This window comes from Ursus maritimus, unplaced genomic scaffold, assembly GCF_017311325.1.
Source record: "Ursus maritimus isolate PB19 unplaced genomic scaffold, ASM1731132v1 scaffold_26, whole genome shotgun sequence".
Taxonomy (NCBI): domain Eukaryota; kingdom Metazoa; phylum Chordata; class Mammalia; order Carnivora; family Ursidae; genus Ursus; species Ursus maritimus.
In genome coordinates, this window is record NW_024425119.1 from 22,905,551 (window position 1) to 22,931,711 (window position 26,161).

At 39.0% G+C, this 26,161-nt stretch overlaps 1 protein-coding gene across 8 annotated transcripts in view; it reads right to left on the reverse strand.

The window, feature by feature from the left end:
* Positions 1–589: 589 nt before the first annotated feature.
* BCAT1 (branched chain amino acid transaminase 1) overlaps positions 590–26,161 on the reverse strand; it is a 99,889-nt gene continuing 74,317 nt past the window's right edge. For all 8 annotated transcript variants that reach the window (XM_008693130.2, XM_040642252.1, XM_008693129.2 and 5 more), the window contains 5 exons: positions 24,240–24,382; positions 19,242–19,327; positions 16,424–16,564; positions 14,267–14,341; positions 590–6,840 (listed from right to left, as the gene is read on the reverse strand). In XM_008693130.2, coding sequence (XP_008691352.1) covers positions 6,799–6,840; positions 14,267–14,341; positions 16,424–16,564; positions 19,242–19,327; positions 24,240–24,382 — 487 coding nt within the window. In that variant the 3' untranslated portion in view covers positions 590–6,798. The remainder of the gene's footprint in view (positions 6,841–14,266; positions 14,342–16,423; positions 16,565–19,241; positions 19,328–24,239; positions 24,383–26,161) is intronic.

The window sequence follows — 26,161 nt, forward strand, 5'->3', positions numbered from 1 at the left end:
GTATCAATGAGACAGACTCACTAGGACAGTGAATAGAAGCAGCAATCTATTCACCTTACTCTGCAAAATTTAAGAAAAAGCTAAGTTTTACTAAAGACAGATCCATACTCAGAGGAAAGGACAATTTTTTTTTAAAGATTTTATTTATTTATTTATTTGACAGAGATAGAGACAGCCAGCGAGAGAGGGAACACAAGCAGGGGGAGTGGGGGAGGAAGAAGCAGGCTCATAGCGGAAGAGCCTGATATGGGGCTCGATCCCGTAACGCCGGGATCACGCCCTGAGCCGAAGGCAGACGCTTAACCACTGTGCCACCCAGGTGCCCCGGAAAGGACAATTCTTAAAAGCATTGTATTTGTATCCAAATGACTGAAAATAGGTCTATTTAGACTCTAATCCATGTGTATGGTTTCGGGTCTCTCTGGTGTGCTCAATTCTTCTCCCACTCTCAATGTCATTTTGGTTTAAAAATACACTACAAATACATCCCATGACCAAAAGCCTTGGAACATCATGAAAATGGTAATTAAGCGTTATATTTCATGCATCCAGCGAATGACGATTTCAAGACACTACACAAACAGGATTCTTTTAAGTTGTTTTATTGATGACAGAAACAAGTGTGTAAAGATTTGATGAGGAATCTGCAAACAATAAAGGATGTGTCTATTGCCAGCAAAATACAATTATTCCAGGTCCTTTAACACTACAAATACAGAGTTCTTTCACACCAGATGGTTCGTACGTGACAAAGACATTTTAGGAGGTTTAATTGTGCTTCTACAAAACCTTCAAAGAGTGAGGTAGTTTCCTTTACCCACGTCGTCCTCCGCATTTCCACTACACTTTCAATGAGCTTCAATCCTTTCACCTGTAAACAATTTTTCCAGAAGGCCAAGCCTTACTTACAAAGTGTTTCTTTCTTTCTACTTGATTTTTCTTAGAATTTCAAGAATTACTACCCAAGTAGAGAAATTTGAGACAATCAATGGCTGGGCTTTTTCATTGCAATTAGATTTAGATGCAAGAGAACACATTCTAAAAATTCCGGAGTTGAGCTGATATTCTCCTGTTTCTATCTGCAAACTCTGATTTAAAAACGACTTCCTCAAACTACTTATTTTCTCTCAGTCACCGTCATCAAGGAAGTGCGAATTCTTCCCAACGGTGGGTTAGGCTTTCTTTATTAGCTACTCGAGTCACTACACAACCATCATTCATCCTCAGAAGTCACCAGGGAAACATCTGCACAATTTATAGATACATACAGATTAGCTAGCTTATTTATGAGACTTCGTTCAAAATCTACTTGCAGCCATACACTTGAGAGAATTCCTGCACTCTTCAAAAACTCATCAATGAAGTAAAAATTGAGGCAGATATTTGCATTCCTGTGTTAACCCTGAGAATGACTTTGACGACCACCGTGAAATCAACTTCGGGAAACTGCAACATGATTTTAGTTTAAAACTAAATGTCTATATTCAACTAATTTCCAAAACAATTAACCTTCACCAAGGAAAAGGGGATGGTGGTAAATTGTATTTCTAAGGGGGGTGGGGGGCAAAAGTCACAATCTACTCCTTGTCACCTATTTTTTTCAGCCTCAAGAAGCTTCACAAATCTTAAGTGGTTGAAGAAATGACACAGATCTTACAGACTATTGCAATTATAAAATAAAGTCTTACCTAAATTTGTAGTAATGTGGTTTCCATGTAACAAGACCATCAGATTATTACCTCAAGACCAAGGCTGAATTCTAATGTCTGATGAACTGGCCACTCTATTATCCCCTTCCTAACTGGCACGATTTGTATTTGGCACCCATGTTGAAAGCGGAAGGTGCCTATGGCTGGCAGGGTAAGAAAAAGGCTTCTCTGGACAACACAGAAGTATGATTCCCCCCCTCCCTCTATTCCTTCCTGTACCTTCAGTGGTTGTTCTTCTGACATCTCTAATTAAAAGTTTCTTTCCCCATAATTTAATAATGGGCAACAAGGAACCTAGCCATTGCGAAGTGGATGTGCAGATAAATCTGTCAATGAAACTGTATTTCGACTCGTTCTCATGCCACAGCTTATCGTCAATTCCTACCTGTCCCAACAGTGGATTCTCCAAGCCGAACATTATGCAGCTCAAGTTTCAGGCCCTATTAATAGGGTCTACAGTGGTATGAAAGATACAGCTCCAGACAGAATACGAGTACTTAAGACTTCAGTCATTGTAACCGGCAGATTTTAAAGGCTGCTTCATTTCTAATACTGAATCTCATGCCTTTACCATTCACAAAAGCAAATATATCTACTTATATCTGATCCCAGGGAATTATTTACCCACAAATGCTATTATATCTTGTTGATCTTTTTTAAAATCAAGTCCCCCAAATTAATATCTGAGAAGTCTTGTCATAAAGTATGTATGCTGAGGAGAAAAATCACTTTCTTGTACCTTTAAATTTTTTAAAGTGTTTTGGCAATGATGAATAGGATAATCCTGTTGCAATACTCTAAATGGCCTTTCTTTTAAAACCTCAAACCATGAAAAATCGTTGTTATATTAGTCTTCCGCCTATGATTTTCTGAGTAGCTAGATCCATCATTTTCAAGCTAACACTCTAAACAGTTTGGTTCATAATGGATATTTTCCAGAAAAACACACCCTAGGAACATTTTATTTCAGTAATACCTGACTTTGAGTTTAAGATCAGCAAAGATGATGTGATTTAAGGTGATCTTTTGTTAGATGAACCATGACAAGTTAACATTGCTCCAAAGAAGGTAGTTAACAAATGTACTAGGTAGGTCGGCAGTAAGCGGTAAACCAAGAGGGAATTCACGTCACACAGACTGTGGCTGAATAACCTCTCAATACTACCACCACTGAGCAGTTTTGCACTAGAGGGAAGGAAGGAATGAAAAAAGGGACCAATTTCCTTAGAAAAAATGAGATGAAAATGTTGTGATTTCTTGATAAGAGATGTGTTCTGGCTGTCATCTCCTTACTATCTAACTGCATTATTTCTTTTTTTATCTAAGAATTTGGTTAAGTAGTAGAGTACCAACTCCATGAATATAATGTCTATGTACTATTTATTTTCTAAAACTAACTTCTCAATCTCTACTGCTAGTTATGTTAGATACAAATTTGTGGGTACTCAACAGCTATCAAATTAATTGATCGAATGAACTATAATCTTTATGACCTTTGTCAGAGGTAATGCTTATTGAAAAGCTGGTACTCTTTGTCTCCTTTGGGGGGAGATATCTGGAGAACCGGTGAACGAATCCTGCTTGTGGTAAAACAGAGTGACAGGTGTTGTGACGTGTCCACTAAAACTATTTGTGAGCATTACTACTTATAACTTAAGTTTCTGCGTATCCACATAAGAAGAAATCCACATTACAAAGACTTCTTTGCTCCTATTTCGCATCAGAACATGAAATAGGGGATCCTTACCATGTTTCTCTAACCCCAAAGCCCTTTGCTTTAGTCCATCTGATGAATACTGATTGCCCGAAGTATTTTAGAAAAGATACAGTGAACAAGTGTGGTCATTTTCTGCTTACGATAAACGCATTTTCCCAATCGTAACGGTAAACCAAACATAGACTTTTAAATGGGAACTTTTCAAGGAAAAAGAACACAGTGACCGGGCGCTGAGTGGGAATGGGGAGAATAATAAACTTATTCTGGCAGCTGATCCTGTAGCACAAGTCCCCTAAAGTGGAGGGGGCTGATTCTACCACCTTAATAAAAAGGCTCCTACGATCCTTTTGACCAAGATACGCTCATTAATTGCCACAGTGCTCAAGAGCGCTGACGTGAGGAAAGCAAGAGCCCGTTTAGGTACAATTACATCGAGCAGTGAAACAGACACAATGAGGAATTTTAACCTACGGCGTCTAACGTAAGGCTCCCCCTAACTCCAGGAGCACGAATGCCACCTGTCCCGGAGGTGGTGGTGCACTGCGCTTTCTTGCTGCTACCGGCTGTGACCTTTTTTTTTTTCCCCTTCTGGTAATATTCTGAGAAAAGAAGAGAGGGTGTGCACCAAGTGGGAAAAAAACGATGATTCCCTAACAAGTTTTCTCTTTCCCTTTCCCTCTTCCTTTGTACTTTCAAAAGCAAAGGTAAAAACAGGTATTAGTGTATTCATTCGTGCCAGTTGCAGGTGCTGGAGAGCAGTCTGCTCAGCCCTCCAGCTGATGCTTCTTTGGGTGCATCGGGATTGGAATCCTTAAAAAATGACTATAACCAAGAAACTTCCTAATTGCAAATATATTTAGGAAATGCCCAAGTTTTGTTTATGTCTGAACGCTTCATTTTAAAATCGTGGTTTCTCCCCACGTGTTTCGGAAAACGCTGACAGACTTGGTCTGAAATGTAATAACTGAAAAAAAGTGGGAGGAAGAGAACATGCAAAATAAGTTAATCATTATCATTCTAAGTGCCACCAGTTCTGTTTATATTCATGCACATGTGAATTGTTGAATCTCATTTGATCAACCCAATTAAACATTAAATAATTGCAGCCAATTATGCAAATATCAGCAACAATATTAATTTGTTGATCTTTTTGAGCAGATTAGCCTCACATGTTCCTAATGCTAGACTATCTTACTCCATAAATGATCAATTAGTGTTAGGATAACTAAGTCTTGAAGAATGGATAATTGCCTAGTTATAATGTGTCACTCTTGCTGTATTAATCCACTGCAATTAAACAAATAGTGCACAAGGAAAAAAGATGTGCAGATGTTCCTTTTAAATCTATTTAACAAGTTAGTGTCAAGGTCAATTTTCTGTCTTATAACCTAAAAGAGAATGGCAGATTGTGTTCTCTGTTTTAGGAGACCTCCAGTTTTTTAAAATGTATATCCTTAGTTTTCACTCCATCTGGGAGAGAGGGCTTAAAATCCTCTTAAGGTTTGATGAAAGAAATCAGAGAGACATAATGTCAAGACATATTGTTCTCTAACTTCTAGAACGGACATGTGTTGCCACACTCAATTTAGAGAGGCAATGTATAAAATGTATTTATGGCAAACAAAGGATTTCTGTTTCTCACAGAAATGTGAGTCTAGTTATTAAGTGCTACTTGACAGGTTAGAATTACCTTTAAGTCTCTTCTAGACGACTCTATTAAAAACGAGGTCACAGGATTTGGTCAAGGCAAAGAATACTACTTGATGAATGTGTGTGGAGGCCAGTTAAAGCACTTGAGCCCTGGAAAGAAAAGACTCTTCCAAGACTTCAGATCACCAATTAAAAGCCCCCTAAAAGATATTTTTACTATTCCTTTTCATCTTATACTTCCCTAATTTTCATTTTACCATTCCTATCTAAAAGGACCCTATGGCCAAAAGTCTTGAAAAAGAATCAAAGCCCCATTTGCTATGTGCTGCTAAATGCCTTAAGGAAATTTTTCTAACACATCAAACTTTTAGAAATGTTTTTCCCTTGCTCTGAAAAGAGAATGAAATATGGTCAGCAAGATGAAAGTTATTAGAACTGAGGGAAACCGAAATATAAAGTCTCAGAGTTGACCTTCCAAGGGTAAATGTTTTCTAGCAAGATCTGACTTTCCCCTAGATAAACCAGGATTTGATTTTAACTCACCGCTCCTAAATGAGGAAAATAACATCTAGAATTGCTCTCCCTCCCCTAACCATGTGATCACCCAATCCCCATTCAACAGAAATGAACACCTATAAAAGCAAAGTATATACCTCTTTGCTTTCTACCAAAAAGCTAGATATGAGGATTTATTTTGTATTTAACACTTAACAAATGTCATTTCCATTTGGTTGGTGTGATATCACAACCTCGCTAGAGCTGTTATTTCAATTCCAAGACAGTCTTCAAATACAAAATAATCCCTCCAGCAAGTTATGTCTTTGAGTATCTCTAATGACTTAGCAGTCCCTGGAAAATAAAGACAGTATGAGGTACATGTGCACAACAACAGAATCAACCACGAATTCTAATAAAGAGGTTTCATAATATAGAAACAAAGCTGGTACACTTCTATAGAAGCTAAATGTTCATTCATTACTTAATGAGTATCTATTACGTGCCAGGCAGGGGACTACAAAGATCTCTAAGGCACAAGACCCTCAGTCTTGTATCGGAGCCTGACAAACAGCCAACTACAATACAATGCAGAAAGAACAATGGTGGAAATGTGCACAGGTCTTGCTGATGTGCAAGGAGAACTTGGAGCAGACTGTGACATCAGGAGGAAGGGGAGAGATTTACCTTAAGATGGACACAGTGCGGGGGCCTGCAAAAAAAAAAAAAAAGGGGGGGGGGAAGGGAAGGGAAGGAGACCAATTTTTGAAGTCTTAATGATAAGAAACCAAAACAAAACCCAACCATTTTCTGAAGATGATGATACATCACAGGAAATGTTACCTATGAAATTTACTCAGATCAGTTTTCAAACACAAACTCATTTGGTTGAGGAGAACATAATTTATGCTAAGGAATAAACAAACACTTCTGTATCTGAGTAAAGTAATAAGGGAGGCACTAAGATTATTGAGGAAAATTCTATGCTCTATGGCTTACACGATCATCTTTCCAAGAGAAGGTAAAGTAAGCTTCTACTACCAAGTTTACAAAAGACCACTTGATTGCAATTCATTTTCTCCGGTGTGAGGAAACAGTGACCCCGGTAACACCGATAATACAAACTACATTATGCACAACTAAAAACAGGTAGCTAAAGAAATCTATCGTAATTCAACTGCAATGGTCAGTCTCCGCAGCACACAGATGATAGCCTGTATTTTCCATTCAGGAGACTATGATTGTCCAGTTGCTCTCTTCTCTTCCGTACTACAACAAAAAAGCAAGAAAACATGCGTAAGTGTAAAAGCTAACAGTGCAGGGATCGCTTATAAACTCAGTAATACAACCGACATTGTACAAAAGGTATGCTCCTGCTTTGAATATTAAGAGCATATTCACATTAAAAATAGGATTAGAGAGAAACAATCAAATACCTGGAAAGAATCACAAATTTTCTAATTATAGTTGGCACAGGTCTCAAAGTAACGCCTTTTTATTACCATTCCGTATTTAGCTTCTGCTGTCCACATAAAGTAACTGAGTGAAATTTAATTATTGTCTTCTTTACTCTAAAAAAGTGATGTTCAAAGTCTATCCCCCAGGTCAGGAGCACCAGCAGCACCAGGCAACCTGTCTGACACACAAGTTCTCCAGCCCTATCTCAGACTTCACTGAATCAGAAAAGTCCAGGCGTGGGTCTCGGCAACCATGCTTCAGCCAACACTGCCAGGGGATTCTGACCTTAGTGTCACTGCTCTAAAAGCTCCCTTCTCAAGAGTGTTTTGTGTTTGTGGACAAAAATATTAAATGGACAAGGCCTGTGGCTCTGAACAGCAGCTCTGTCTTCTAAATTACAGTTGTTCCTGTTATGTTAGCATCCCGATTCTTCTCACTCCTTCAAAGTCATGGAACTACATTATAACCAGAATTTGGTTATTTGCATCAACAAGCAATTTGCTCTCACAAACCGGAATTTTCACAATTAAAACTGAATTAAATGAAGATATTCCAGATGTCAGAAGCAGAAAGCTAGTTCTGATTCATTTGTTCATTCATACATTCATTCATTCATTCCAACAAACATCGCTGTGTGTAAATGAGCTCCCACTCTTTGAGCAAGTACTGCAGGCTAATGCCATGGTGCCAAGAGCTTTACAGACTTATTACTAAATTGATCCCCATGGTAACCCCAGATAGTAAGTGCCATTATCAATCTCATTTTATGGATGAGAAAACTGTATTAGGGAGATTAAAAAACTTACCCAGGCGGTTAGTAAAGAGTAGAGCCTAGACTCTAGCCAAAGGTCTCTCTCACACCAAATTAACATGTTCTTGGCTACTATCCAGAATTCCCGCCACACGTTCACATAGCCATGTGTGTGGAGACAGACTTGGAACATATCTTCCCTACCACCTTTGTCTGCCACCACGTGCTTGCCTAAATCACTCAGATGATGTCTTCTTTTCACATGAACTGGCCTTTCACTTCTAATGTAACTTCAGCTGAAATTCATACCAAACATTAGAAGTTCTGAATTGGAAAGAACTTTAATGATCATCTAAAATGCAGGGGATTCGGGCGCCTGGCTCAGTCGGTAGAGCAAGCGACTCTTGATCTTGGTGTTGTAAGTTCGAGCCCCATGTTGGTTGCAGAGATAACGTGAAAGTAAAACCTTTAAAAATAAATAAATAAAATGCAGGGGGATGAGTCAAATAAGTGGGGCTCTGGATTTTTACTTCAGAAAAATTCCACTTTAGGGGCGCCTGGGTGGCACAGTGGTTAAGCGTCTGCCTTCGGCTCAGGGCGTGATCCCGGCGATCTGGGATCGAGCCCCACATCAGGCTCTTCTGCTATGAGCCTGCTTCTTCCTCTCCCACTCCCCCTGCTTGTGTTCCCTCTCTCGCTGGCTGTCTCTATCTCTGTCGAATAAATAAATAAAATCTTAAAAAAAAAAAAGAAAGAAAAATTCCACTTTGATCGGTTTTGTATGTTAGGATTCCAGGGAAGATTTATTTTGTAGAAAGTTCTGCTGCTTAAAAATCAAGTGTGGGGGTGCCTGGGTGGCTCAGTCAGTTAAGCGTCTGACTCCTATTTCGGCTCGGGTCATGATCTCAGGGTTGCGGGATCGAGCCTCCCATCAGGCTCTATGCTCAGTGTGGGAGTCTTGTATCCCTCTCCCTCTGCTCCTCCCCCGCTCACACTCACACTCTTCTCTCTCTCTCATAAATAAATAAAAATAAGATCTTAAAAAAAAATCAAGTGTGAAGAGCAATAAACTTTTAAGCCAAGCTTCTCATTTTACATATAAGGACATTAAGGCTCTAGAAAACTCTTAGTCCTAAGCCCTCGACTCTTACTTCTGTTTGATGCTATTTCTCCTATGTTACATTGTCCATGTGCTGTGTTCCTCTTAAAGAGCTTTAAGACCTCAGAGAGCAGAATCTATCAAATTGGTAAAAAAAAAAACAGAAGACAAGAATGGGTCTACTTACAACCTTCTGGTTTACAGGAAAAGGAGAATGAAGGAAGCCCAATGACTGTAAGTGACTTGCTGAGTCCTTATCAGAAAGAGTTGTCTAAAGAGCGTGGCTTCCCACTATTAACTGTTGATTCACGATGAACGCTGGATAAGACATTCCCAAATTCTGTTTATGTATGGTGCCAACATGACTTAAGCTAAGATCAAAATACGTGTTTTATTTCTTGTACTTCGATTCCCATTAATACATTAGACACTTATGCCATTAATCACAATTGAGCATCACCATATCGACATTTCAGCAGATCTACATTGCGATTCATGACCACCATAATTTCATCTTGAATCTCATCAGTTGAAGTAAATTTGCTTCCAATTAGTTGTTTTAGTTTTACAAATGGTCAAAAATCAATTCTGGTTACAATGACAGTCACGGGCCATATCACTCTAAGAGCCTGCATAATATATATAAGGATTTATCCCTCGCATCCTGTAATTTATGCTTTTATGTAAAATTATAGCATTCTGAGGTGCATCCGAGAGATGCGATCATACAGGTAATGTATTATACCTACACCTAGGCAGTTAGCCATCAAACCTTTCGTGTGGATGATAGGTAATTCGATTTAATTTTTCAAGGCAAAATAATTCAAAGGCAGAGATGACAGATTCTAGTAGAGAAAGAAATTATCTTCTTTCCTCAGAAGTAGGTGTCCAGAGAAGGAGGGGAAAGAACACATGTCTGCTGTGTGAGACTGTCATTATCCCATCGTCAGGGTGACTACAAAACCACAGCAGCAGGCCCACACCTTCAGCATTTGGCAGGTCTTCTCTAAGTCACACTGACTTGACTTTGTTCACTGGAACTGAAGACGAAGCGAAAGCAACGTGGCAAATCAGACTGAGCCTGTGGGGTGATACTCTGAGCCTGACAGTGTGAGGTGCAGGAACTGTACCTTTCATGAATTCCAGGAAGAACACTACACCAAAACACGACTAATGACAAGTTCATTACTTCACATTCAATGCACATATGGCAAATGATTTTACATGGCCTTTGCTAAAATGCCTTGTACCTTCAGCAGAAAGATCTTAGCACATAAAGGGTCATCTATGTGTCATGCACTTACTCTCCGTGAGGCCAATCAAAATATCATCAGTGCTGCCCACCAGGTAACAATCTGCTATTCTTGTTCTAAATCCTATTCAATGGCCTGCAAAGCTCTGTAACCCTGTAACGTGGAGAAGTGTGTATTAGGAAACAGGAGGGGCTGGCAAGCTGGTCAAGAGACGGAGTCATCCAGGCAATCTGCAATGCTCACTTAGTGTGCACACAAAGAGAAGGGTAACTCAGGACATTAGCAGGGGAACGTGGTGGCACTCTTTAACTTAGGTAACTAAAACCCATCAAGCTGGTCCACTGAAAACAAGAAAAAGGCAAGACCATTAATGGTCATTTATTCTCACAAAGCTGTAGTTGTGAGTGGGGAAAACAGATTCTTGAAAGAAATTCCACCTGGGGGCCTGCGATCAATACAGATCCCCCTCCTGTCTCACTGGGCTTCCCTTCTCCTAACCTACTTAAGACCTCTCATGTCCTTGCAATCACTTCCTGCTTCCTAAAACTTCAACAGCAGCTCTGCTAGTTACACAAACATACTGTCCTGATATCTGAGACCTGGATTCCAGCTTTTATCTGACCCTGAGAGCAATCTTGGTATGTGTATTTCACTTTCTTTAAAAGTGAAAAATCAGATCCTCTGAAAGTTTTCTTGAAAAGGAATTCGGCATTATTCAAGAGCTTCCTCCCACCTCTCCTCAGCTCGTGTTAACACACAAGAGCAACACGTTTTTGTTCTTCAGTATTTGTCTGGTGTATCACCCACTTATTCATTCCTTTGTTCATTTATGCAAGAAACATCACCGAGCAGGTACCGTAGCCCAGGCCCCGCACTGAATATTGGGGTTACGAGAAGGAAGTAAAATAATCCTTACATTCAAACGACCCTGGAACAAAGACAAGTGTGTGACTAATTAAATATAATTTAAAGGCCATATGTGATCATTCCAGGTGCTATGGAAGTTGGAGGAAGAACTAGTATTTGAATGAATGAATAGGTGTTTATACTGGGGAAAGGGATGTTGTTCCAAAGAGATTTTAAAGGTTCTTCAAGGAGATGTGCCTTGAAGGACAACCAGTAACTTCTCACGTGGGCAAACCGTAGAAGGTACAGAAAGGCAGGAAGAAGCAGCAGAGAGCAGAGAATACTAGAGAACAGAGAAGACCCCAAATGGCAGGCACATAGGTGAGTACGATGGTGAGTAAATAGATTAGCGAAGAGGCATGGGAGAGAAAAGAAATATTGGCAATATGGCTAATGTTCTCCAAGTTTAAGTTTGGTTAAGTAACATGAAAGTAGTTTTGTTTGTTGCTTTAAAAAAAAAAAACCAGACTGTCATTTGAAATGCTCCTCTCCTAAGAGGTATTTGTAGGGCAATCTAAAACCCATGGAATTATATGGAAAATTAGCCAAATGGAATGAATGCTTAACCCCAGAGGTTCTTACTCAGATACAGAAATACACAAGTTAAATGAGAAGTAAATCTGTGGTTAAGAAGGAATTTCCCCCCTAGGTCACAGTGGCAAGAATCTGGAGGGTTTTTTGGTGGTTGTCTCTCTCCTCTTCTTCAATTTACCAGAGCACTTCGTAGGAAATATCCATGTTTCCACGCAATGTCAAAGAGATCAAACATAAAACATGGTGCAATCCTATGCTCTTCTCCTCAATAATCACTTCAGTTATTTTTCTTGGAGAGAAACAGACACCCGTAGCTTCACTGACAGCACCAATTCGCCATCTTGTAAGAGAATAATTTCGAAACTTTAGGTTCCAGGCCCACAGGCATAAAATAATGGAAAAAGGATGTGGTCTTAGATTCTGAATGGATGGTCCTTTGTTACTTAACAATTTGGAGGAGAGATGGTCCTTCTGGTTTGTGGTTTAATTCAGAATCATCGTATTATTTCATGTATCCTGTGACTATCCCTTTGTTTTCTTGTTCCTAGGGAGCTCTGAATGTATCAATTTTCAGTGTTACTACCATTATACTTTACTACCTAGCGTAAAAAGAGAAATTATTAATTTCTTCTGAGCCACAAGCACTATAGAGAATATATACAGGTAAGAGGAAAATGTTGTTTCTTCTCATTCTCTGCTTCATATATATCTTTTATTTTTGAACATATTCATGTGGTCTCACATTTAAGTTGAATATTTATTTTGTCTTTCTATAGCTTTGACATTTCTAATTTTTTTTATCCCTTTTATCACTATTACATCACCAGGCCCTAGAATAGCCTCTTGCATACTGTTTGTGCTCAATACACATATTTATTGAATGGATTAGTCAAAAACATTCACTTCAGTCCTAATCTTACTTTAAAAATGCTCTGAGAACTTTTGTAATGGCTTGCTATCTTGCCTCAAAAATATGTCTTTGGGCTTCTCTCTTACTTATACGTCAGGGTTCTGATGCATGGATTTTGTCACTATCGCACTGGGGATGACACACATTTCTGCTTTTGCCTGCCCTAGCCAAAGCTTCATGATTCTGTCCGTCAAACAGCTCCACTTAGATCTTTCTTCCAATTCCAATTTAATGCAGTTTGATTTTCCCCTCAGCCTAGTTGACTTTTCCTTTTCTTCTAATCCATTACAACCAAATCAAATTAAGTGTAAATTTTCTTATTTCATATAATCTCTAAGAGGTGACTCTGAAATCTCTTGTTTTCTGTATTAACTTCAATTGAATGAAACCTTCTTTTCTTGTACAACTTGTTCCAGAAATTTTTCCAAAGGGATCTTTTCTTATCACCATAACGACACTCTCCCCCTTGTTAAAAATCTTTCAACTTCTGTTTTGGTTAAAGGGTTTCATAATCTAGCCAATTATATATTTTTGTTCTATTTACATTTTTTATTTGACCAAAACACTTATAACTTATTACTTTCATCAGATTTACTCAGACAACTGTAAAAAAAAAAATTCAGATAACTAAAACATCCAAATATTTTTCATTAAATTTTTATTTAATTTCTTCCAAATTGTTTCTTTGTACAAAAGTAGAAAACAACTCAGTAAATTATATGTCTCCAGTATTAAGAAATTCCTTTATGTCATTTATGGAAGATTCTTTTATAGAAAGCCTTTACTGAAGAGGGGAAGAGTGACAGTTCATTGATTCAAAAACCACAATCATTCTTACCGTTTAATATTATTAACTTTGTATAACTGTTGCTGAGTAAGTCTTCCCAAAACATCATTTTTACCCTAGGACTTTAGTCCTAGGGGCCTGGAGGGCCTACTGCTTTGCCAACCAACTTTTCTAGCTTGGAGACCTGGCACTGTCAGCTGTCACCTAAACTATCAAACTTTATTTCACATTTCAGTATGAATCTTAGCTTCCCTTGGCTATGTTCAATGACTGGCAATGATGATATGTGGGCTCAACAAAAACATCCAACAACTTGTGAGGGGTTTGCAAATACAGAACAATCTCTTTTATATGACCAGCATTCATTACCTGGTACTTGATATGTGTGCCTAGAAACCTGCTTAACTGCCCAATGAGACACTATGTAAACTGCTGCTCAGGAAAACATAAGCGGAACAAGGTTAACAGTATAAAAAAAAAAAAAAAAAAAAAGGTACACACACTCTTTGACCCAACAGTTACAACCTCATGAACTTATCCTAAGGAAATAATCAAAGATTGCATTGTGCGTAACAGTTAAAAAAATGCTAAACAGCATAAATGTTCAATAATAATATCTCTTTAAAAGTTGTGGTGCACCCATATAATGGAATTCAATTATATGGAACTGAGAAATTGATTGATATGAAAAAGCAAATGATTTAGCAGATTAAAAAAAAGCAGGTAACAAATCATATACGACCCTGTTTTGTTAGAAAAATCATCTAAAAGTATATAAACACAAAATACTGAAAGTTGAGACATCAAAAATTAACAGTGTAGTTATATCTCAGCATTGGAATCACAGGTAATAGCTTTCTTCTGTGCTTTATTCTACAAATTTAATTTGTTAACCTCAAATGGCAGTGTTTACTACTCTCTTCTCTCCACTGGAATATGATTTGGCTTTAAGCTCTGATTGAAATAAGATGACACTTTAAAAGAAAGAAGCCCTTACCTGAATATCAGTCAATTTGTCCAAGATCCGACTTGCAAGCTTCGGACCATTCTCCATAGTTGGGATGTGTATAGTCTACGAAAGAAAACCACATGCAGTGTAATTGGAGGAGATCCACGGAGTCGGCGACAGTAAGACAGACACTCAGCAACTCCAATGAGATAAGGAATGGCAGGACGATGACCTCATGACGCACGCCAGCTCCTTATGCCAAAGACTCTTTTCTGTTCTGAATTTGAATAAAAACAAACGAGCCAACGACAGGTTGTTTCTTGTTCACCAACTGATTTTTAGGGCACGACTGGTTTCTATGACAGTCTTCAGGCTGATAGGAGGAACCAAAGAGAAGCCAGGAGAACCTAAAATAGCAGCGAGACATAAAGAATCCTACCTCTTTCAGGATTCTGCAAATCTACGGGATGAATGATTGGCCTCCTTGCCTAACCCTTCTGCAGGGAATGAACTCGAAAACATTTTGGCACAGGTAAAGCAAGTCATTGCAGGAACATAAATTAAAGCAAATCTATGGCTTCACAAAAGGGGCCTCTAAACCCCCACCACGCTGGATAGCATGGTTACACTGGGCACCTAGAGTTTTCATGCCCTAATTTACATTTGCGTCATGCCCATTCCTGCCTCACTGGCTTGCAGGCTTTTGACAGCCTGATTTGAGCACATATAGCCCATGCTGTCACCTTTCTCCTTACACTCTTTAGGTTAACAGGATAATGAGATGTACCTGTTAAATCTGAATGCCCTGTGAAACAAGACTATTAAAAATGCATTGGACTGAATCAACTTCTTATTTCTAGAGGTAAAATAATTGGACTTAAAAAAAAAAATCAGACTTAATGGCAGCTTTAGTTCATTAAAAAAGTGGGCCAATAATGCATTTACCTAGATACTACCACATTAAAATGCAAAACAGTAGCTTTATAATCAGTATAAGTATTGATAAATAATAATTTAATTCTTCTCCCTCGAAACAATCAATCTGTAGATAGAATCATGTCAAAAGCCATTCCTTACAATCAAGTTTGAAAATTTCAAGCAATGAGGCAGCCACCATTAAAATCAGAAAGGAAATCACTGAGGAAAAATAATGATGTTCAATTAAAAAACCAATCAAATTTGTATTAATATGATTAATTAAGCCAATTTTCACCTTGTAAGAATAATAACCACATGCCTTGAAGCTATAAAGTTAGACGATGATGTTAAATATTGGAGTTTGGGGCACCTGGATGGCTCAGTTGGTTAAGAATCTGCCTTTGGCTCAGGTCATGATCCTGGAGGCCCGGGATCAAGCCCCACACTGGGTTCCCTGTTCAGCAGGCAGTCTGCTTCTCGCTCTGCCCCTCAGCCTGCTTGTGTTCTCTCACTCTCTCTCTCAAATAAATAAATAAAATCTTAAATAAATAAAATCTTAAATAAATAAATAAATATTGGAGCTTTGTCATAAAGGGGAGCCCCCCCCAAAACACCCAAACCAAACTAAAACAAAGAATCAAACAAACAAAAAAAAACACCCACAACCCCTTCCCCTCAACAAGAATGGAAACACAGCACACAAAATCAGACTAATTTACTGGGAGGGGAAAATTTCTTCCAACCAAATGACTGAATTCGTTTTGGAGGATTTTAGCAGGTATACCAACCTTGCCAAATAAAAATTTTTCATAAAATGGTCTAAGTAGTAACAACAGCAGCAGCAATCATAATAACAATAAATGTAGGCATTGATCATTCAAATGAATTTCCCATAGCTGCTTGCCATTACTATTCCAGTAGTTTGGGAGTTCTTCTGGAAGCCAGAAACTGAAACCTAACTACCTGTAGAAACCTCTTAGTGAGCTAGTGGAAAGAAAGAAGACTGGAACCTCATTGCACATCTCCAATCCCTAAACTGACATGAGGCAGATGTGATACTTGTCCAAGGACAAAGCCGACTCCCCCTGAGACTGGAGCTCACACAAAATCACTGTAAAGACGACAGTAAGTAATTTGGTAATACACGTTCCTTGGGACAAACTGCCAAGTTATATTAAAAAAATATCCTTTGCATCTTGGGTCCAACTAGCATTTCATTTACACATTCAAAGAATTAAATTATAGGCAAATGCTTGGAAATGACAGGAGGTGAAGACATAGTCTTACCTCACCCTTGTACAGTATATCAGAAACAGGGCAAACCACGCAGGCTGTCCCAGAGCCAAACATCTCCCTCACTCGGTTCCCCTCCAGGGCTGCTGTCAAGTCATCCATGGTGAGGTACCTCTCCGACACCTTAAATTCACCCTGTTTGGAATATAAAAAATAAATATCTTAATATTTTCAAGGAAAAGGCATGCCACAGAAAAGAACCCCTGTGGTACTTACCTTCCTACTTTATATTCTGATTGAACTCAAAAAATGTGGGAATCATCCTCTCAGGGAAGGCGGAAGAGAGCACTGCCACCTTATGGGTAAACACACGGAGCTGTTGGGCTACCTACTCGAGGTCACGGCATCTCTAAATGAGATGATCAGAGAGTAAAAACTAGGACGATCACTGTAAAATACATGGTATATTTTAATACTTGCCGGCTTTTTTGGCCTTTTATTTGTTGCCATGCCTGAAGTCTCACAAGGTAAGGTACCCCAGTGCTAATCAATGTGTTCTCTATGTTAACAGTGTCTCGAACCCTACTTACCATAAAAGAATGTATCAAATAATATTAATAATTACAGCTACCATTTATTGAGCACCCATTGCGTGCCAAGTTCTCTCACTTTTAAGGTGGGTATTATAATCCCCATTTCACGGATGAGGAAATTAAGGTTCAAAGGGAGGCTAGGTGACATCCCTAAATTCACACAGCTAGTTAAATGGCAGCGATGGAACTTGAACTCGGGTCTGATCTGACTGGCTCCGAATTTCCTCCTTTCTCTATCAGGTCTTTCATGGAGTGAAAACACAGACTGAGTTTCACTATCTGAAATATTTCATTATTTTTAAAACATAGAAAGTATATTTGGACTTTGAGAAATTGCACTGTATATTTCTTTTCTTCCTAAATTCACTGATTCAGCTAACTTTATAGCAGAAATCCTCTTCTTTCTCTTAGTTCCCCACTAGGTCAGATTTCATCACAGAATTATTTGTACAACCTCACTGACTTCTGCTAAACCCTTTGAATATTTTATTTGCTTGAAGATAGGAAAGGGAAAAAAAATCTGATGTTTTTAAGCTATCTGCTTAAATGATCTGTTTCATACTCATTCTTTAATTGTTTCATTCTCATTCTTTTACGTTAATGGGTAAAATTCAAAGTCTGTCTCATCTTATTAAAAAAAATCTATCCATTCTTTGTTGCTTTTTTTTTTTAAAATGAGAGTTATTTTTTAAAACTTACAGAACCACAATAGATAAAAATGAAAATCACAGCCCTTGGCAAGATTTAAAACATTAGAAAAAGGCGGCATCATGCTGTAACTATGATTTGGAAGAGTAGGAAAATATGCCTGCATAGAAATATGGCTTTTTGCAAGTTTCAATTTATCTCAGTCTGCAATTGCAATTATGTTGTTCAAAGGTAAATAAATAAATAAATAAATAAATTCCAGAAAATCAGCCAAGTTAACTAAAAACAAGATGAGCTCTGTGTTCTGGAAAAGAAAAAAAAAATCTCTTGTAAATAAACAGAATTGTTTTTACTCTGCTCACCCTTACTTATCTTTGGACAATTTCCCCCGTCTGGCAAGTAATGGTAACCCCCCACATGCCTCTTGGCATTTATGTCTCACTGTTTTAAAATAGCTTTTAAAATAAATTACAGCTAAGGAGTCAAGGAAAAACTTCCTCCATAATAACCTATTTTTCAAGCTAGCAAATCATTAGTGTGGGAAAGCATTTCTACTTGCAACTTGTCATCAAACCTTCTGTACTTGGTTGATTTTTTTCTTTAATAAAACAAAAATTACTGAGCTTCGAAAATACATCTTTCCAACTGCAAACATATTTAGGACAGGGCAAGCTGTTTGAAATTATACCAACAGTTTGTAAATGTCATGCCCAATGTGCCAGCCAGCATGTGGCAGTTGGGTCTTGTCTACTTCAGGGTTTTGTAGAATTATTTATAGCACATTTCCTTTATTTCCAAAGCCTTTTCCAGAGAAACTATGCTAGTCCTCTCCTAGATAATATGTGCATTTCTAAACATTTGTCCTATTAATAATGTTTGACCACAGTGTGTTCAAAGTCTTTTCATGTCCCTTGGAGACCATTTTAACACATGGGTCAAAAGTTCCATCCAAGAATCTTTGCCAGATAACCAACTCATCCAACATTCATCTTGAGTATGTTATAAATGTCATTTCAATACCAAATGGTTTAACACGCTTGCCCGTGTCACATGGATCAGAAACTCTACTGAAAACAACTACATTTGCTTGAGTGTTTTGACTTTCCAATAAGCATGTATGGGAATTGGGGAGGACAGGGGGCAGGAAGGAGGGAGAAAAGAGGCAGCCAAACTAATAATGTGATGTTGGTAAACATTTATATGTCAGTAAAACTCCTTAATTTCTCTGACTAGCATGGTTACACTGGAATAAGTAGCGGAAGGGAAGAACTACAAACCACGGCCAGTTGGAAAGAAGACACTTCGATTTGAGAAGTTCAGGACTGGCGAAATGGGAGCACATAAGTACAAGCCAGGTGAGCTGGTAGGAGACGCCCGGGAGAGAGCTTGAGATTAGTCGTCACTAGGATAATTCGCCAAACTGTCTTCTCTCCGCCCTTCCTATAAACAATACTTACTTAGTGGTGTTGCCAAGACAGTCCTTCTGGAAGAGTTATTTCCACTCAAGTCAGGATTTAAAGATTAGACAACACTGGATGGAACTACAGAGTATTAGTTCAACACGACGCTGTGCTTATTTCGATTACTTTCTGTTTCATGCTTATGAAGTTGTTCGTGTCTAAGGCACCCACCCACTTGTGTGCCAGGTCCAGAATGCTCCGTCTTGTCACTCCTGGAAGAATGATGCCATCTAGCGGAGGAGTTGCAAGCTCTTCTTCTGTCAATTAGAAATGGGAATATTTTCAAACTTGAACCACATTAGCCATGCCTTATCATGACAGCCATTTTTAAAAACTGTTTCTCGCAACTTTGCTAGTAATAGACATGAAGAAGGTTTACTGCTCTGCGTTACCTAACTTCCCAAATCAATTCACACTTCAGGTAAATTTTTATTTCAAAAAAGAAAAAAAAAAAGAGGAAGAGGAAGAAAAAAGAAAGAAAGCCACTCATCTAATCATCTTCAATTTACCCTTACCTAGTAAAAACTGAGACGATGTTCCTTCCACTAACAGACAGTAAAAGGAACACGCTGGACTCAAACATTTACCTCTGTGGATTAACGCTGGTTAGTAGTTAGAATCGTGTAGACAGATCGCACGCAGGAACACTGGTCATTACCAACCCTCTAAGAACACTGTGGAGGAACCCAGCCTCCGGAAGTATTACGCCTGTTCAGGTGGTCACTGCTTCTACACTGCCCTTTACAGACACACCGCTCTGTAACGATTTTCAAACCTGGAGGAGTATCCACATCAAATATGGAGATACTGACTTCACCCTCTGCGATTCAAATGTTAACAGGCTCAGGGTAGGCTCAAGCATGTATGTGGCTAACAAAGAAAAAAGAAAGAAGAAAACAAGAAATCCAAAAAATCAAAACAAAACTCCATGGGTGATTGTTGGAGAGCCAAGGCCGAGACACTGGTCTCCCACTGAGATGATCACATGCCTTCCTAACCAACATGAGGGCCGTAGGATGATCTGTCTTTACAAGAGCCAGCGTGATCGGACAACCGCACAAGCTCTCCTTACAGGAAAAGTCTCTGGTACTCAACATCCCCTTCTCCTGCCCACATCTGGCACCCAGGAGTCTAAATCTAGGGAAAATTGAAGCCTTAAATCATCACTTTATAAAGATGCTGAACCTTGTAACAAATGTGTTGCTTATCATGTGGTTGCAGAGCAATAAACAAGGTACGCTTGAAAGGATCACCAGGTAGCAAGAACGGTAGAAATCACGCCAGTCTCTTTAAGCTCCCCCAAGCCATTTTAAGCAGCTAAAAAGGACTTCAGAAATCGCCCCATGCAATAATTACTTTAGAGAAAAAACAGAGGCTCTCTAAACATAAATGACTTGCAAGACTGGGGACACTGGGGGAGAGTCAGGATCAGAACTTAAGTGTCCCAACACTGGGGCCACTGTCCTTTCATTTAGTATCCTGTGGTCGGGGCTCCCCTACTCCACCGTGGTTCCACCAGACGTCCCCAAAAACCAAGCTGTCTGGGAGACCAAAACTCTACATTCATTCCTGTGTCCCCCAAACTTGGCGTTGTGCCTGGCCCAGTGTGGTACATAATAAGTGTTTCTGAATTAAAAAATAAATACATAAATGAATAATCCTTTTTGCTAGGAGACAGAAGCATGATTTTTTTTTTTTTTTTTTGAAGTTTGTTTCTAAAAATCATCTGCTGAAAACTACTTTCTGGAAAGGAGAAAATTTGTTCTTGGCAATGCTCTTAGGGCTACTTTTTGTCATGTTTAGAAGTGTTGATCTCAAAATAAACCTGTGTTTTGCAATAGGGCTAACTAGCTGGATACATAAATGTAGGGTTCTGTGTGTGTATGTGCGCAGACCCCACACACAGAGACAAACACACTTCCAGGGCCTCCAAACTGGACCCTTCCTAAAGCCTGCTGAGCTCTAAGACTACATAAAGTCAAATAAAAACAGAGGCCTTGCATGTGCAAGTGAAGTTTTGTGAAATACACTTAACACCCAAAACTGTAACCACGAGCCTAAGGTCAAGGCACGGAACATCTGTTTCTCCGGTTGCCAGACAGAGATGATGACATGACAACATTTGGGTGAGAAATATTCATTTTCCTCTGCAACCACAAACATGCTTACAAGAGCCAGAACTAGCTCCAGATTGCCCAACATGAGGAAAACAGAGCCTACACACACAACTTGTTTTTGACAAAGAAATCGTTTGTAGGAGATGAAGAATTTAGAAGCAGTAACGGCAGAAGTCATCTGTGACATCCCCAAGTCAATTTCTGATAAAAACCAGGAATGTGGGTTTGTATAAGTGCGCAAACACCGTCAGCATAATTACTATTTATTCAACAAATAACGTATTGAGTGCCTACCACGTGCAATTGGCTTATCTATGCACTATGCATAGCCCAGCGAACAACACTTATATAACTCCCGTTTACTTGCTAACAGGTAGAGGCAAACAATTATTATGTTAAACAGCATGTTAGACTATGGAGGAAAAAAAAAAAGAAAAGAAAGAAAAGAGGAAGGCAAAGGGAAATGCTAGAGTGACAGGGGAGGGAGTCTGCTATTTATTAAGTTGCTTGGAAGGAAAGCCTTACTGAGAAAGGGCTAGGTGGGCAAAGACTTGCAATTGCAAGCAGGGAGCGAGCCATGCACACATCCCCGGGAAGAGTTTGCCACACCAAGTCCATAAATGCCTGATGTCTGAGGAGGCTCAAGGGACCCGAGCGCACTGAGCAAGAGCAAGGTGCATTGCCACGATCATTCTCCCCAACGAACCCCACGCTCAGCCGCACAACTGGGTCTTATTCTCGGGGGAGCTCCGGAGTCCAGTGCTAGGTAAAATGGTTTGCTGCAGCTGTGAAGCACAAGCATGTATGGGAAATTACTCAGCAACACAGGAAAGCAGAGAATCAGTGCTATGCGATCTTGCTCCCAGGGTCGCTGTTACTAGAATCAAAACCGCATGAGTTGCAGGCCACGTGCCACAGATAGCCATGGTGCATAGCACCGAGCTGGGAACACAGATTATTTACTTTATACACCTTTCTGGACCAGCCGTTTTGTCCAAAAGGGGCAGTGAGAGTGCTCATAGAAAGATGGCAGGTTTTCACTGAAAGAACTCTACTCATACCTCTGAGGGGTAAGGTTTGTGAAAATCAGTATTTTGTTGATTTTCAACTCATTTTTCTTTGTATTTTCCAAAAGTCACATGGCATAAATCAAAGCTGTGGTAGAGTCCCTTCAATGTTTTCTTTTGTTTTTAGCCCAAAGGTTATTCCTGACATTCTAGTGACTTCTCTCATGGTACTGTCCAAACATTTATTCCACTTCTTTTCCCCATACTTCAAATCTTATTTGCTCTGTTAGGTGAACACCCACATTGAAAAAGCATTAAAACTAAAGCTATCTCAGGCAACCATAATCTGTAGTAACTCTTAAGGTCTGATAAATTTTGTAAGAGCCAAAAGACAAATTCACTCATGTCTACTCTGACCTTTAAAAGTCATGGTGGAAATGGCTCATCATTATTGTTTGGGTAAGGGGTAATTTTTCACCAGGACAAGTTTCTAGTGTTTCTGGTTAAATCGTGTAGCTCTGATTCAGACTGTACTTAAACCCTGACATCTCCCATCCATAAATAATGATGGTACCATTTCTGTATGATGTAATTGTTGTTGTGTGGGGTTTTTTGGGGGGGGTGTGGGGGTCGGGGGGAGCAGTGGGCAGGTGGAAAGAATGAGTTGAATCAATGTATTATCTCCTAAATACAGAGTGCAACACTGGCTGTCATCTTTCAAGCATAGCTTTCGATATATGTCATATGCAATGACTCAAATTTAGAAATCACAAATATTCCAGTATAAATTTTGTTTCTAACCAGTGTGAAGTACAAACAACGGGAATGGAAAAACCAGCATGATCTGCATCTGACTTTTCAAATGCCAAGGATGACCAATGGCCAACCCTAGGACAAGGTGTACTCACCACACCTTCTGTTTATTGTACATCTGACTGGAATATAAGGCTCATCTTATTAGTCTCTGCAACTATTGCTCAAATTAGTGCATAGCTCTGAAGTCAGACACATCTGAATCACCATTTTCCTCTATTAGTAGCCAAAAAACAAAAGAGTAATAGAAGTTACTGTAGCTACTTTAAAATAAAAATTTCATTTAAAATTTTAATTGAAATGAATACTCAGACTTTATAAGTATTTGGAAACTTATATTTCTAGTCTCTATACTCAGTACTGTGAAATGAACAGCCTAAGAACATAAACAAGCCTAAAAAGATGTTTTTTTTTAAACTTCTATGACTATTAAAATTCTAATGGAAATAAATGCATATATCTGTATTGTTCCCCATTGTTGGTCATTTCATCTAATACCACAGACATTGTCAACACTTTGCTAATCCCCTATGGTCTCTGCCAACTAACTGGAAAAATAGAAAAGAAAGATAATGAGCATTCAGGATATTTAAGGCAATGAAGAAATAGAGATTTTTATAGTCGACACATATTAACAGTCTCGAGTGAACCAGGATCTAAGTGCAATACCAAAATGGACCAATCTGCCCTTAAAAAAAAGTGTACTTTAGTCAAATTGAGCTTCAGAGTAAATCTAGAAGATTTCTGATGTGTTACCAAAATATGTAGAAAGGGCAAAAGCTGTTATACAACTTTTAGCAAGAGAATACACTAAATTTCGTATCAGTAGAATCAGCAGACTAGGCTTATCACTACAGCATTTTATACATACAGCCTTTGGGGAATGGCCACTGAATCGATCTGAGACCTATCTCCCAATGCAAGGGATTTCGGAGAGGAAAATGGGTAAGAAGATGGCAGAGGGGATAAGGCAACAAATCTTCAAATCGCGGAGACTTAAATTCCTTAAGTTGACATCTCAGTCATAACCATATCTCGAGCCAAACCCCAAAACAAAACCTTTATAAATTCTGTGAATTTAAACTCATTTCTGCTTGACCAACAAAAGCACAGTAGTCCTTAGCCTTGGGCTCATGCTACTTAGTCCTTATTCTAAGGTCCTCGTTCTTTTTTCTCCAGCCCTAGTGGAAATGATTGACACACCGCAAAGAGCTAAAATCTAGGTGGATTACCTCCATCTTCATTTATCCAGTAAAGAAAAAGATTCATAGTTCCCACTTCTGTTATCTGATTATCCTCTCCATAGAGCCACAGAACCTGCTGACAGCCGTGATCCGCTGCTTCACACTGGGCAAAAAGGGATGAGCCGTAATTCCTTTTAAGAAAGAGGAAACATATTAACTATGAATATACTAATCCCCCGCCATCTTCCATACTGAAATCCTCCGGTCTTCAATCTGTACGTGGATGTAGTCAATGCACCACGCCCTTTATGTGTGTGTGTGTGTGCGTGCGTGTGTGCGTGTGTGTTTTCTAGTTAACTGCATGACATTAAAGGAAACTCATTAGACAGACCAAATGATGTAACTGCACTCACGTGAGAGAGAGAGAGAGAGAGAGAGAGAGAGAGAGAACACAGCAAAATCATGGAATCCTAAATTGAAAAGTAGAGATAATGAGTACAAAGGTAAATAGCCAAGTTAAAGATAACAGTTCCAAGTTCTTAAGTATTTTTTCACATTCCAAGCAACTGTCCACGCATTATTTCATTTAAACCTCACACCAATACTCTAAGTTAGCCAAACATGTATCAAATTACATGAAGTAGCAGAGCACCAAGTTGTGCTGTTAGCTGAGACCTTTCAATATATCCAAGAAATATATTTTCTTTCTAATGCCCAATGTCTAAATTCTCCAACGGGTGGGACAAAATGTTAAAAATGTTTTAAAAATCCTGATTTTAACCAAAAGTATTCCAAAGTCCCATTTGTCCTCAACCTGCACTATTCATTCTAGATTATTCAAAATCAAAGGAAGACAGCACATCTTCCTAGAATAACAGTTTAGTTTAATAACATTTTAAATTTGTTATCTTTTATTAAACTTGAATGAGAAAATTATGGATGAATGTTTCAGATAAAACATAAGAGTCCTCAAATAAATACGATGTTTGCTTGTCTCCCTAAGCCCCTGGTTGTATAACTCACTTTCCTCGGCTTTCCGAGGACATTAGCAAACAAGTCTGAGAAGCACCACCATATGACAATCGAGGGCTTAGAAAGAAACCCTAAACCCACCCTTGGATTATGACGCCCCCAAACAAATATTCAGAAACAATCAAACATATTACAATAACTACTACAAAGTAGCATTAATGTCAGCTTCCACAAAATACCCACGTAGGCCTTTTAAAGTACCACTTTTACATTTGCTCAAGATCAAAATGTCACTTAAAAATATTGAGTTAAGCACTAGAGCCAAATTCACCATGGCTGTCTGCCATTTTCATCTTCATAGCTCCCCTTCCCACTATCTTCTCTTTGGCCCTTCCTTTGAGACAAGTCATTCTGCTTGGGTTGACAGTCATTATACCTTGCCCTACACAACTGAATTAAAGGGGGGCATGTACCCTAAGCTGCTCACACAAGCCCTTCTTTGAGTGATTCACTCATTCATTTTAATGCAGGAAACCTGAAAGATGGAATTTTACCCTCTGGGGTAGCGGCAGCGTGTCTGCTGTGACAAAAACCTGGGGTCTACTATGTTCATGATCCCCACCTTTCACAGGAGAAAGGAAGTAGGAGAGCCCTAGGCTAACACACAGGCAGAAGCTACTCCAAGAGATGGAGGGAGGAGGGAAGGAGAAAGGAAAGGGCAAGCGAGAGAGAAGCAGACTGGGGAGAAGGATAGCAGCTGAGCAGGACATGCGCAAGAGCAAAGGAAACTTAGCAACAACGACTTGAGCCCTTAGTAGGTCCACTGCTACCATCCTACTTACATGAGCCACTCACTTCATTTTCTGCTTAAGGTGGTTTGAGCTAGTTTTTTTTTTTTTTTTAATACTTTTAAAAAAAATTTTTTAAGTAATGTCTACACCCGATGTGGGGCTCGAACCCACAAGCCAAAGATCAAGAATCACACGTTCCACTGACTG